The sequence below is a fragment of the Rattus rattus genome, chromosome 3 (assembly GCF_011064425.1).
Source record: "Rattus rattus isolate New Zealand chromosome 3, Rrattus_CSIRO_v1, whole genome shotgun sequence".
Taxonomy (NCBI): Eukaryota; Metazoa; Chordata; class Mammalia; order Rodentia; family Muridae; genus Rattus; species Rattus rattus.
This window is the reverse complement of record NC_046156.1, coordinates 203,797,718-203,811,249: the sequence shown is the minus strand read 5'-3', so window position 1 is coordinate 203,811,249 and position 13,532 is coordinate 203,797,718. Positions and strand designations below refer to the sequence as shown.

At 39.0% G+C, this 13,532-nt stretch overlaps 1 protein-coding gene across 2 annotated transcripts in view; it reads right to left on the bottom strand.

Annotated features, from left to right (window-relative positions):
• Zfyve16 (zinc finger FYVE-type containing 16) overlaps positions 1 to 13,532 on the bottom strand; it is a 44,551-nt gene that overhangs the window by 5,178 nt on the left and 25,841 nt on the right. For both annotated transcript variants that reach the window (XM_032899035.1, XM_032899034.1), the window contains exons 11-17: positions 12,179 to 12,261; positions 10,789 to 10,893; positions 10,207 to 10,354; positions 7,265 to 7,345; positions 2,920 to 3,082; positions 1,830 to 1,935; positions 804 to 971 (exon numbers count right to left, since the gene is read on the bottom strand). In XM_032899035.1, the coding sequence (XP_032754926.1) occupies positions 804 to 971; positions 1,830 to 1,935; positions 2,920 to 3,082; positions 7,265 to 7,345; positions 10,207 to 10,354; positions 10,789 to 10,893; positions 12,179 to 12,261 (854 nt within the window). The remainder of the gene's footprint in view (positions 1 to 803; positions 972 to 1,829; positions 1,936 to 2,919; positions 3,083 to 7,264; positions 7,346 to 10,206; positions 10,355 to 10,788; positions 10,894 to 12,178; positions 12,262 to 13,532) is intronic.

The window sequence follows — 13,532 nt, the reverse complement described above, 5'->3', positions numbered from 1 at the left end:
ACTCTGACTACTATACAACCATTAAAGAATATGTACTAATATACAATCTCTGATATATTAAAAATGTATGGTAAATAAGACATTTTGAAGAAGTGATAAAAAGTTTCACTACATATATACACTTGCTTGTACATGCATAAAATCACAAGAAAAATACAGTATCAGTTAAATAACTAATCAAGGGGCAATGTTTAAGGAGAGTCTGGAGATACAGTTCTGTTTGGGAAGCATTTACACTGTGTTCTAAAGTCCACATCTCCGTGGCCCAACAACTCCATACTGTACAGCATGACTGCAGTTTCTGGAAACATTTAATGAAATGGTGTGTGTACATGTGTTTACTTTTACATGTTTGAGTCATATAAATCTAACTAGAATACATTTCAAAGCCTATCTACCACACAGGGCAGTAAAAGTCTGACTTCAGTTAGAGATTAACAGAGGGAACATGGGTGCAACGAATTCTGGCTCAGTGATGGGAGTGTAGCTCAGTGGTTGAGTACTTGTATAGCAGTAAGATAAGGCCTTGGGTTCCATCACCAGCACCACGAAAACAAAAGGAAAAAAAAAGGAGGCTTCCTTTTCTCAAAGGGTTAGGTAAAAATCTTGATTTCAGGAGCAGCAAGATGGCTCAGTGGACAAGCTTGACCATCTGAGCTGAGTTCCTAGAACTCAATGACAGGAGGAGAAAACCAATTCCTGTGAGTTATTTTTGACTTCTACACCATGGTCCATATGCCCCACATACAAATCAATTTATATCAGTATAAATCTCAAAAGTACATCACAAAAGTAGGTCTTACCATATCAGTGTCAACAGAAACTCTGAGTCCAATTCTGTTCATTCTGTTACTCTTTAGAGTCCTCAGGTGAGGGCACAGGGCCGCACTGCAAGCCGTGGCGATCTCTTTTGCAAACTGGTAACTACTCGAGGAGAGAGAGATATCCTGGTCCTTTAGGAAGCAGAACACCTGAAAATCAGTCCAATTGGGAAAGAAAGCATGGTTGTAATTAGAAGCAATGAATAAGTTCAATTAAAACAAATAAAAAAGGCAACTACTGCTTTTAGTTCAACTTTAATAAAATTCCAACATTAGATCTTTGAAATCATCAGTTGAGAGCATTCTGTATCTATAGCCTGACTATGTATGATAAAAAAAAAAAATCGGAGATTGCAGATTATAGGAGAGGTCCAACTATTTTTGCCCAAAGTTGACTTGTGTCAATGGAACCCTTGTTAATTCAGTTCAGAGCTGACACTGTAAGAATGTGTGTATGGAATCCAATCAGACAAACATGCTCTGTAGCTGCTATGTCATTCTGTACACAAGATGACGGAAGAACTGGCCCTCTGATGGCAGAGAGGACATGGGACTGCAGACTGGGAAGCTATGGTCAGTACCTTCATAGTGTCTATTTCAAGTCAGAGAATGTGTCAAAATGGTTTTCCCATGAGTGCTGATTATAAGTTGGTGTCAATAAAATCTTTTAGTAAAATAACAATATAAAAGGCTAATTTAGCCAGTTGTGGTGGTGTACATCTTTGATCCCCACACTTGGAAGGCAGAAGCAGGAGGATCTCTGTGAGTTTGAGGCCAGCCTGATCTACAAAGAGAGTTTCAGGACTACGAAGAGAAACCTTGACTCAACAAACTATCAATCAATCAATCAATCAGGGATGTGAGAGAGTCTGGGTGAGGATCCGTTTCCATGTGGAAAGTGGAAGATATAATAAGCTATACCTAAATAATCATAGGCTGAGAATTCAGTAATACGCGACACACACACTATCCTCACACAGCACACGAAGCAGAGATCTTCTTCTATACCTCAGTGCATTTCACAGTCTTTTCTTCAGTTTCAAAATCTGTTTCCAGTTTTATTTTTTCACTTGGAAATCCTTCTAATGACATTCCATCCACTGAACTGATAACACTATGTAATAAAGCAGAACACAGTATAATTAGTATTATGGTGTTTTCTATGAAATTCATTACTGAATTTGGAAAGTAAGATAATAAAGTCAAAGTTTTATATTTAAAGTAACAACAAATATCTCAATTGTATATAAACACTTATCACAATTCCTTGTGTTATAATCTTTTTATCCAGTAAATTATATCTCCTTTTTTATATGTCCAATTCGGTCCTAGCTTTAATATACTTTAGTTTCTTAATAGAAAAGTATCTCACAGACTAAAAGGCTATTTTCTGGGTTACCTGTGTCACTAATTCGACAGGTGCAGCCTATTCTGCAGACAGCTCTGAGTTTCATCCCTAGCACCATATAGACTGGGCATGGTTGGTACAGGCCTTTAACACTAGCACTCAGGAGGCTGAAGCAGGAGGATTTTAAGTTTAAGGCCATCCTGGGTCACATTCTGAGTTCATGGTCAGCCTAAGCTACATGGCAAGACCTTATTTCAAAAATCTATTTTGGAACTGTTTCCTTGTTCTTCCTTCTAGGCCCTTAATCCATCTCCAAAACTATGAGTCTAAGGGCAACTGAACACAGTAGTGACAGCAGTAATTGGTAAGGCCTCTACTGACTACATCACTAAGTCTCACTTACATTCAGGAAATTAACAGAATTCAATCATCAAAAGGAAACCCTTATTTGACAAAAAATGTATACCTGTATACCATATATCAGAAAAGTTTTGCCTTTCCTTAGCCCTGGACAAAGATACCTAATTAATGTTTTAAAATCAGACCCTCCCCCCAAATTGATGGTTCATTATAGCATCCTGCCCAAGGAAACTTACGAGTCTGATTAGTTACATGCTTGAAAAAACATATTGTATTAATTGGAATAGAAACATTAAAGTCAATGTCCTAATTCTATACTCATTTATAAAACATATCATTGTAGTAAAGGGATGTTTTAATCACCCCCCTCCATCAAATAAAAATTCTTACCCTTTGTTTTTCCTTTCTTCCGAATCCACCCAACAGATGTCCACATATTCTCTCAGGTCTACTGCATCAACTTTTCCACACTGAATTTTAAAGTCCTTTTGCTCTCGTAGAGCCAGCCGTAAGCCATCCATGGTCTCTGGGGTTATTTGAACCATTAAGCCATCTAGAAATGAGAGTTATGCTTCATATTGAGTTTGCCAAAACTTCAGTATGTGTGCCAAGTAACAGAATTTACTATTAAAATATTTTTGGTTCAAGATACAAGTTTTAAATATCCTTTGCTTATCATTTAAATGACTCATTTTTTAATTAGGAAAATAAAACTATTTCATAAAGTTAAGAATTATTTTAAGGCTACACAAATAAAGACAGTAGGTTAAGCTTTTGAATCAAAGTACAACAAAAAATATCATCCCCATGATGAAGCAGGATTACCTAGGGATGCAAAGACAGCTAGACATATGCAAATCAGTAAACACCACACCAATTGACGGACAAAACCATGCATGAATCATCTTCCAGAAGAAAACACTGAATAAAATTCAACATCCATTTATGAAAAAAAATCTCAATAAATTAGGTTTGGAAGGTTTAGAAGGAACATATCTTGAAACAAAAAAGGCAACGTGGGGCAAGCTCACAGCAAACCCCATAGTGAAAGGGGAAAAGCTGAGACCACTCCTTTACACTTCTCTTGGCACACTAGTGTAGTTACCCAGACACTAGGTCAGGAGGAGACAAGAAAGGGTATCCAAATATGGAAAATGGAAGTCAAATTGTTCCTGTTTACAGATTGTCGAATCAGGCAAAAATCAGTTAAAGTTGAACACAAAAGCACGATACAAGATAAGGAGCATGTTTATATATACAACAAGCCTGCTGACAAGGAAATTAAGGCAGCAATCCTTCTTATAACAGTAACAAAAAGGAAGAAAATTAATGAAGAAATCAGATGATTTCTACAGTAAAAATGGCAAAATACCAATGAAAGACTCGAGGACACAAGAAAGTATAGACATGGCCTTGTTCATGAACTAAAAGGATTGAAATGGTCAAAACATTGATATTATCCAGAACAGCTACAGATTCAAAACAATCTCCATCTAAATACCAATGGAACTTCACAAGGACAAGGGAAACAAACAAATTCTCACCCCTAAAACTCTCAGGAGAGCACAAAAGGCCCAGAATAGCTAAAATGATCTATCTTAAGAGGAGGACAGAGACTGAGGTGTCTTAATACCGCATCACCCCACACATACACTATAAAGCTATAAAATCTTAAGATTAAACACACACACACACACACACACACACACACACACACACACACACACACCAGAGCAGGATAGAGAACCCCAGGATAAATCACCCACTTAAGCCCCCTGATTATTAACAGAGGAGCCAAAACTTTCACTGTGGAAAAATAAATGAACAAAGTTCCAATAAATGGTGCTATAAAATGATTACCCACTCACACTATGTCACCCTCTCTCACTATGTACAAATTCTCCTCAAAATAAACCAAAGGTCAAAGGTAAGACCTGAAAATATGAACTTACTAGAAGAAAACACAGAGAAATTATTTAAAGTTATGCATGAATAAGACTTTCTATGCGTGAGCCTTGTAAGACTGAAGCATGCTGGGCGTGGCTCCTGCCTAGACCCCCCCTAGTACCCAAGGGGCTGGAAAGAGCATACATGTAACGACACAAAGCCCCAGTAACAAATGCATCACATTAGCCTCTCCGGGAGAACAGGGGAAAGAGAGTGCACTCTAAAACGTGCATGTCAACAAAGACCATTTCTAGCGGCGGGGGGGGGGGCACTGCCCCCAGCATTCTGGAAGCAGATGTGCAGATAACAAGTTTGAGTCTAGCCTGGGCTACAAACTGAAATTTTTTTTTTCTTTTCTTTTTTTTAGGAGCTGGGGACCGAACCCAGGGCCTTGCGCTTGCTAGGCAAGCGCTCTACCACTGAGCTAAATCCCCAACCCCTTACAAACTGAAATTTTGTTGCATAAAATCAAAAGCTGGTTTAAAAAGTTCACAAATGATCTGATAACACTTTTTAAAACAGGTTCTAGAAATGTCTAAGAAATACTTAGCATCACTACAATGAAATGCAGATAAAACCATCATATTTCTCCATCTGAGTCAGAATGATGATGATGATGATGATGATGATGATGATGATGATCCCACAAAAAATAAGCCAAATGCTGGGAACTGGCCAGGGCTTCAGCATATGCCAAGCCAGTGCTCTAGCCTGAGCAACATTTCCAACCAGAGAAGGAGACTACTATGCACTGTTGACAGTAATGCCCCTATGGAGAATAGCACATGAGTTGCTCAGTAAGCCAGAATTAGAACTACCTTATAATCCAACTGTTCACCCACTGGGTGAACCTCAGATGAAATTAAATGACTAATCAGAGTTAGCCTGGGCGTGGTGGCAGAGGTCTGTGACCCCAACACTCAGGAGGCACAGGAGGAGGGCTGAGAATCTGAGCTTAGCCAGAGCTACGTGGTGAGCCCATGCTAGCCTAAGAGAGCAAGATCCTGTCGGAATGACCTCTGATGTTCTCCTCCAAAAGAAACAACAAAAGTAGAGGAAAAAGAGAGTGAGAGATACGTCCACATCCTCTTATTTAGTGCTAATCTAAATAGCCATGATGTGAAATCAACTGAGGTGTTTAAACAGATGAATAAAAACATGGTATAGAGACATAATGGGATATTATTCACCCAGAAAAAAATCCCTGAAATCCTGTCATTTACAGCAACGTGGTCAGAACGAGAGGTGAGACATTAGATTGAGTGTACAATCACAGAAGGAAAAACAATCTCTTGGTTCCAGTCACATGTGGATACTGTAACAAAAGAGTTACTTTAACACAAGAAAAAATAGTGGCTCCTACAAGTTACGGAGGTTAGAAAGGACAGAAAAAAGAGTATATGATGGTTACCATAATACAAGTACATACCTAGAATGCTGCACATACAGAAAGGCAACTAAAATTCACAATCTATTACTTTATAAAGGGCTTGACAAGAATCTCAAGTTTGTTAGTTAACACAAAGAAGTAACAAGGGTTTAAATAGACAGAAATGGTGGTTACCCTGACTTGACCACTATACATTCTATATATGTTCCAAATGATCACAATACCTCTGTATGAATATCAGCAGTTAGAAGAAGACAGTCGACAGAAAATAGGCGAAAGCTGTGAACGAGAGTCTCACAAACAAGCTAACAGTCCATCAGTATGGGGAAGGCGCTCTACTTGCTAATGAACAGGCAATGTACAATGATGACCACACTCAGAAAGACCAATAATACCGTGTCTGCTGACTGTGTAGGTGAGTGAGGAACTTAACAGCCTAAGGGTAATGAAACTGGACAATCACTTTGCAAAATCACTCAGAAATAGTCTATGAAACTGAACATTTACCAAGCTAACTGGCTGAGGAATTCCAATCCTCGATACATATGAACCCTACTGTTTGCCATAAGCAACAAACAATCTAGAAGTTCATGGTCAGGTGAACAAATCATCACTTATTCACAAAATGTTTAAAGACACTGAAACTGAACAAACTAAGAATACAGAATAGGAAGGAACTAGGAAGATAAAGAAAGGGAATAATTCTCATTTTTTTTTCTTTTTCTTTTTTTTTGGACCTGGGGACTGAACCCAGGGCCTTGCGCTTGCTAGGCAAGCGCTCTACCACTGAACTAAATCCCCAACCCCAATAATTCTCATTCTTAATAAGCATAATGAAGTAGCATATTCTATAAATATACTATAATATAAGAGAATAGTACACACGGCAGTTAGTCTAGTAGCTAACTCTTGAGCAAGGGGAAAGAAGGCTCAAGCAGACCCAGTACTGTCCTGCTCTAGACTTAGAGATTATTTCACATAGGTGTGTGGTACTGACTGTTTTTAACAACTTACATAGTTTTTATGTAAGCATCAAATATATTCTTGGTTTTGTTTTGAGATAAGATCTTACTATGTAGATCAGGCTAGCCTCAAACTCATAGAAATCCACCCACCTCTGCTTTCCAGGTGCTACCATACTTGACAGATATTTGTTTGTTAAAAAAAAAAATTAATATTAAGTACTCTATCTGCAGGTACATCCACACACCAGAAGAGGGCATCAGATCTCATTACAGATGGTTGTGAGTCACCATGTGACTGCTGGGAACTGAACTCAGGACCTCGGGAAGAGCAGCCAATGCTCTTAACCACTGGGCCATCTCTCCAGCCCCACAAATACATTTATTAAAGGTAAAGAAATAACAACTTTATATTAAAACATATGAAGTGTATTACCTTCGACTATGCTGGATTTGGCAAGAAATCCTGAAGATGTTTTCAGAGCACCATTGAACACCACAAAACTTGCACCTGTCACTGATAACAAATAAGTTATATTTTAATCTGTCCATTCTCTGCTGTATTTATTACCCAAAATGTAGAATTTCTGCATTTCAAATATTTGATAAATGTTATTTTTATAACACATTAAAATATAACAAAATTTTAAAAATTACAATATTAGATAAAATAGTGTTTCAAATGAAGGACTACTGTATTATTTAAAATGTTTGTGCTTTTGTTAATGAGGGTGTCATGAGTTAAATTCACTGCAGGTGAACATAATATTTGTAAGTCCCTGTGAGGAGAATGGTTAAAGTACTTTCTTCTAGTTAAGATCCCTAGAGTCCATGGATGGGTGTGATGGTCACTTGAATCTAGCCTTTGAAGGCAGAGATAGACTCCTCAGACCAAGACAGCTAGCAAGACTAACATGTCAATGATCTGTGTGGTTTGAATGCTTGGTCCATAGGAGTGGTACTATTAAGAGGTGTGGTGTTACTGGAGTGAATATGGCTTTGCTGAAAGAAATGCATCACTAGGGGGTTGGGCTTCGAGGTCTTATATGTTCAAGCTAGGCCTAGTGCAGCAGTCTCCTGCTGCTGCCTACAGATCATGTAGAACTCTCAGCTCCTTCTCTAACACCATGTCTGCCTGCACGGCACCATGCTTCCTGTCACGATGGTAATGGACTAAACCTCGGAAACTAAGCCAGCTCCAATCAGATATTTTCCTTTGTAAGAGTTGTAGGGGTTATGGTGTCTCTTCACAGCAGTAGACTAAGGCATCCTGCCTCCCAAGAGGTCTCCACATGCACACCTGTAGAAAGAATATCTTGGGCGTTGTATGGATCCATCACCTGTCAATTAAAAAGCCATGGCTTAGACAGGTAATAGGAGGTGGGACATCTGGGAGGCAGAAAGAATTCTGCATGGAACCTGAGCACAGGTAACCGACCACATGGCAGAATGTAGTATTTTAAGTTATATCTACTCAGAAAAGACTCTAGCTACATGGCCAAGGCATTTGAGTCTGAGTCTTACTTCTGGGAGCTTGGGGCTGGGAGGAAGAATCAGCACTAATTTCTATACACACCTACACACATGTGTACCTACAGATATGCAAAACATGCTTGCATACACAAATAAAAACCACACAAATGAAAAGCAGAAGAAGGAAAAATCAAACATAGCTTTTGTCAGTAATCTCACCCCTAGAAACATTACACGCACGCATACAAGGTTACTCATAACAGCAGTTTTGTAAGTAGCTGAGCAATGGGAACCCACTATGACAGTGAGACAGCTCTCTGACAGATAACTGCCAAATGGAAAGCTAGACAGTGCAGTTCTTCACTAGCACAGAATAACCTGAGAGGTTAAAAACAACAGCATAAGGTGCACAGTGGAACAGGCATCACAAACTCCCTGGAGGATGCTCTTGAGGATGTACATGGACACCCTTGCCTGAGTGTGTGTTACACAAGGTCTCTGGAGAGACACATGAAACAGTAAGGTGGCTTGGTGATCTTTAACAGGATGCCTAAGTGGTTAAGGGGAGACTTTTTTCACCACAGCATAGATACAAATAGTCTTAATCTTACCACAATGTAAATATGTCTTATTAACAATAAATACTTAAAACTCCATAAATTTACAGGCTGTGAAGATGGTTTAGTCAGTAAAGTGCTTGCTGTACAGGGATGAAAATATGAGTTCAGATCCCCAGCCTTCATGTACAAGACTACATGTGCAGTCACAATTGTAATCCCAGCAGAGGTAGAAGCAGGAGGACCCTGGGGGCTTACTAGTTAACAAGTCCAGGTGAACTGGTAGGCTCAGGTTTAGCAACACCCTAGCTAAAAAGACCAAGGTGGCAAGAGAGTTGAAAACATCCTATTTACGTAACTCTGATCTCCACGTGTACATGTGCGAACATGCACAAACAAACACAGAGCTCTTAAATTTATACTGACAAAAGTGTGTCAGTTAATGGCAAAGTATAAAATCAAATCTAAACGTATCTATTCAACCTACATATTAATAAACAAGAAAATACATTAACATATCAACAGTGGCCTTATTTTGTAAAGGTAGGTGTGTGTGTGTGTCTGTGTGTGTGTGTGTGTGTGTGTGTGTGTGTGTGTGTGTGTGTGTGTGCTTTGCAGGTACCCTCAGAGTCCAGAAGAGGGCATTAGATCCCCTGGAGTTGTAGTTATAGGTAGCTGTGAGCAGGCAGGTACTGGGAACCAAACTGAGGCCTCTGTAAGAGCAGAACACACTCGTAAGTACTGAGCCGTCTCTCCAGCGTCTACTTCTTTTCACTGCTTTTCAAAATGTATTACAGATGAGTATACAACATGACCTTTATAACTGGAAAAAAGTCAGTGAGAATATCAGGCTACTGAATGTTATCCTGTTAATATTATGAACTGCTTAGCTTCCACTCAACTTTCAATATGTTAGGCTGTTCACCACAAGTCAGGGAATGGCAGCAGCTGTTGTCCTACTGTCCAAGAGGCTGCTCACTCCACCATCTTCATCCTTTCTCCATCCCCAGTCTCTTGGCATTATAATTCTTCACCCTGGTCCACCCTGTGCCCTCCCAAGCAAAAGGAGCTGAGCAGAGACTGAACAGATGTGAAAACATCTCACTCCAGAGAGCAACAACTGAAAAGAGGATTCTCACACAACGGGGTATGCTAAAGGTGCCAAAAGGAACAGACTTCCAAATCTGTACATCTACTGTAGTCAGAAATAAAACACAGAGTAGGAGCAGTTCCCATCTACCATGCATGCAAGCTGAAATGTTAAGCACACCGTCCATCGCTAATTCACAAATAGGCAATGGGCGTCTGTTTCTCTTTGGAGGGCCTCTTGGAGGGCATCATAACTTACCTTTCCTTGGCTGACCAGTGGCACTGTTGGCCTGAGTCTGATAAACTCCATCACTCTGTACACAGACCAGATGAGAATCTGCTTCTGTACTAAAACTAGCCCCAATACTGATGACGTGCTCGTTAGAAGAATTTATTACCTTCAATACCTGAGGGGGAAAAATACCACATTTGTTAAGAAAACATTTATGTCTAGACTAGAAGTAGTATTACTGATTACCTTCCTAATTACCAAGCTTTAGTCTGAACAACTCCTTGGGAATTTAACAAAGATAGATAGAGGGATAGACAGACATACAGACCGACCAACCGACCGATTGACCAGCTGACTGACCAAGGGATGGATGGACAGATACGTATGGCAGGCAGAAGGTAAAAATCTCCTCAATTAATAAATAAAGTAATTTTAAAAAGGATATAAAAAACTGGGTCAAACAAATTGTCTATTAACAAACTTTAAAAATATAAAACATGTTGTTATGAATTAGATAACCTGATTCAAAATAAAGAAACAAACAAAAATGTCCAGTCTCTGGAATTGCTGTTCAAGTGTCTTTAGATCTGGATAGGCAAGTATACTTACATCACTGTACTTTTTCCGAGGTATCTTTATACAGCTTTTCCCCATTTCCATATGGATCAACAGCTGATCGATGTTATGCAATGTATACTGGTAATTTCGAAGATCCTACATAAATGATCAAAGTCCCATTAACATTTAGCCATCCACTAAACACCTCCATCAGCACCTACAGTTTAAGTCTTCTGACGCAGTCCTATCAAAATGCTACACAGAAAGACAGTCCTAACTTGAAAAACAAAACACCTCCCCACCAGGAAACCCCACAAACTAATCCTTCCAACTCCTTCTCAAAGTAATGCAGACTATTCTCAGGAAGAAGTTTGCAGTGCCTGGAGACTGCTCTCCTTTCCTGCTACAGCTCTCCCAAAACAGAAGTCCTTTCTGTATCAGTTGCCCCAAAGCTCCTTTAAAGGCGCATTCACTTCCAGTGCTCCTCGGGCTGGGCTGAGGTGGAATGTCAGTAGCTGAGGCCTGCCCTCGTAGGGACTATTAGGATCCAGACCCTTTCAGTTTTCTTTTTCTTCCAAGCACTATGAGATGAGTGGCTTCCCCCACCAAGCACTCCCTCCAAATGCTACCACAGGCCTAAAACAACAGAGCCACAAGACCTTGACCTGAATCTTCTGAAGTCACAGCAATAGAAAACTATTCTCGGGCTGGAGAGATGGCTCAGTGGTTAGGAGCACTGACTGCTCTTCCAGAGGTCCCGAGTTCAAATCCCAGGAACCACATGGTGGCTCACGACCATCTGTAATAGGATGTGATGCCCTCTTCTGGTGTGTCTGAAGACAGCTACAGTGTACTTATATATAATAAATAAATCTTCAAAAAAAAAAAAAAAAGAAAAAGAAAACTATTCTCTTACAAGATTATCTCCCATGGTTTGAAAAAGTAACGGAAAACTGAGAGGCTTTAAGCTAGCTGTCAATGGGAACCTGGAAGTAGGTCTGCTAAAACTTTCATATAGTAACAAGCAAACATAAGATAACAGTGTGGGAGGAAGGGAACTCAGAGGTCACCTTATCCATGCCTTCCTACTACAGATGAGGACACCAAGATCAGAATTTGTCCAAAATCACAACGCTGATTTACTTCACTAACACTCTCACTCAGCTTCATCAGTTTTAGAGGTTTGTGAGGAAGCCTCCACTACCTACGTCAATACGCAAGAACAAAACAGTACAAGGAACCAAAAGACAATCTGAATTAGGGACACATAAATTAGGACACACCGTATTCTAAAGTGAAGCAGAGCTCATTTATATTAAGTGGTTTAGAACTTATATACCAAATACTCCAAATTAAAATGGACAAATAAAGTAGGTGAAATATAATAAATAAACGTTTAAAGAAACTATATTTAAAACAACACAATAGTCCAGTTACTTACAACAAGTAAGTTCATAATAGTATGTCCTATTTCTCCGAAAAGCGGTCTCCTGCCTCTGACACTTGTTAGAGGAGCAGGATATGCTGCACATGAAAAGAATGACTGTTACTGTCAACGATAGCACCAAGTCCAGTGTTTATCATTGTTATTGTCTTCTTTCAAACAGAAAGTACATATAGATACCAGTCAGTTACCAGAGAAAAGCAAAAGCTGTCCATGCAGCTGCTAGACACTGCAGCTGGAAAGCTGGCACAGACTGTCTTATTTAAATCTATAGCAAGCAAGGTAGTCTATACCTACTTAACAGATAAAAAGGTCGAAACAAAGATAAACAAACTTGCTCACTTAACTGTTAAAAAGATTTGAAATTGGGCTTTTCTGACGCCAAAGCATTTAATTTTTTATTTTACTCCATAAAATTCCCAATGGGAAAGAAAAATTATAATAATTGATTCAATTCCTATAAAGTTTTTCTAATTTAAAAAGAAATTAAAAAAATTAAAACTTAGTACTTTTTGGTCTTTTCTTTTGTAATGCTGGGGATTGAACCTGGGGCCTTGTACAGGAGAGGTGAGCAATATACAAGGGAACTCTAATATATAATATAACCCTAGGCCCCAAGCTCAAGACTTTAAAGATCTACACTTAATATATTAAGTTGTGGTAACTAAAAGTAGTAATTAAAAATTAAATTTTGACTTTGATGATAGGGGTTCCTTACTATGTAAAACAAATATTTGATTCTATATAAAAAATTAACTTTAATCTCATATTTTGTGTGTAATCCTGAGAATTTGCAGCATTTTACTCTGAGCCAGTGTTTTCTCTATCTGGACCAGTGTTTTATTGCTGATAATAAAATTTGGATGCTGTTTTTATTGAAGATTGGGACAATATACTAGTTAGCCATCAATCACTATGAGGCCATAGGCATGGCCAGTAGCTTCAACAGAAGCACCTAAAAGTAGTAAGCCTAGTTCTCTCACAGTGAAGCCTAGAAGATCATGGAGTAATGAGGATCTTCTCAGAAACTGCAGAGCTGAGCACTAGTGAGGAGAGGAGTCATGGGTAGAGATTAACTAGCCTCAACGCCTGTATTTGTTACCGTCGGCTGGACCTTAGATAGGCTTGACACTGAAGTTAGCAGAGCTCCTGCTGTTTAGAGATATACTTGGATTTTTTAATGGAATTTATGGGACATTTAATAACAAAAGTTAAAGTACCAAGATTATGATTAAAAAAAAAACAGCTTTCTCAGATCAGCGACCACCTGTTTTCACATCGTCAGTCATTAGTCATGAGACTGTATATGGACAGCATGTCATTCTAACCATTTCCGAGGGATGCTCATATC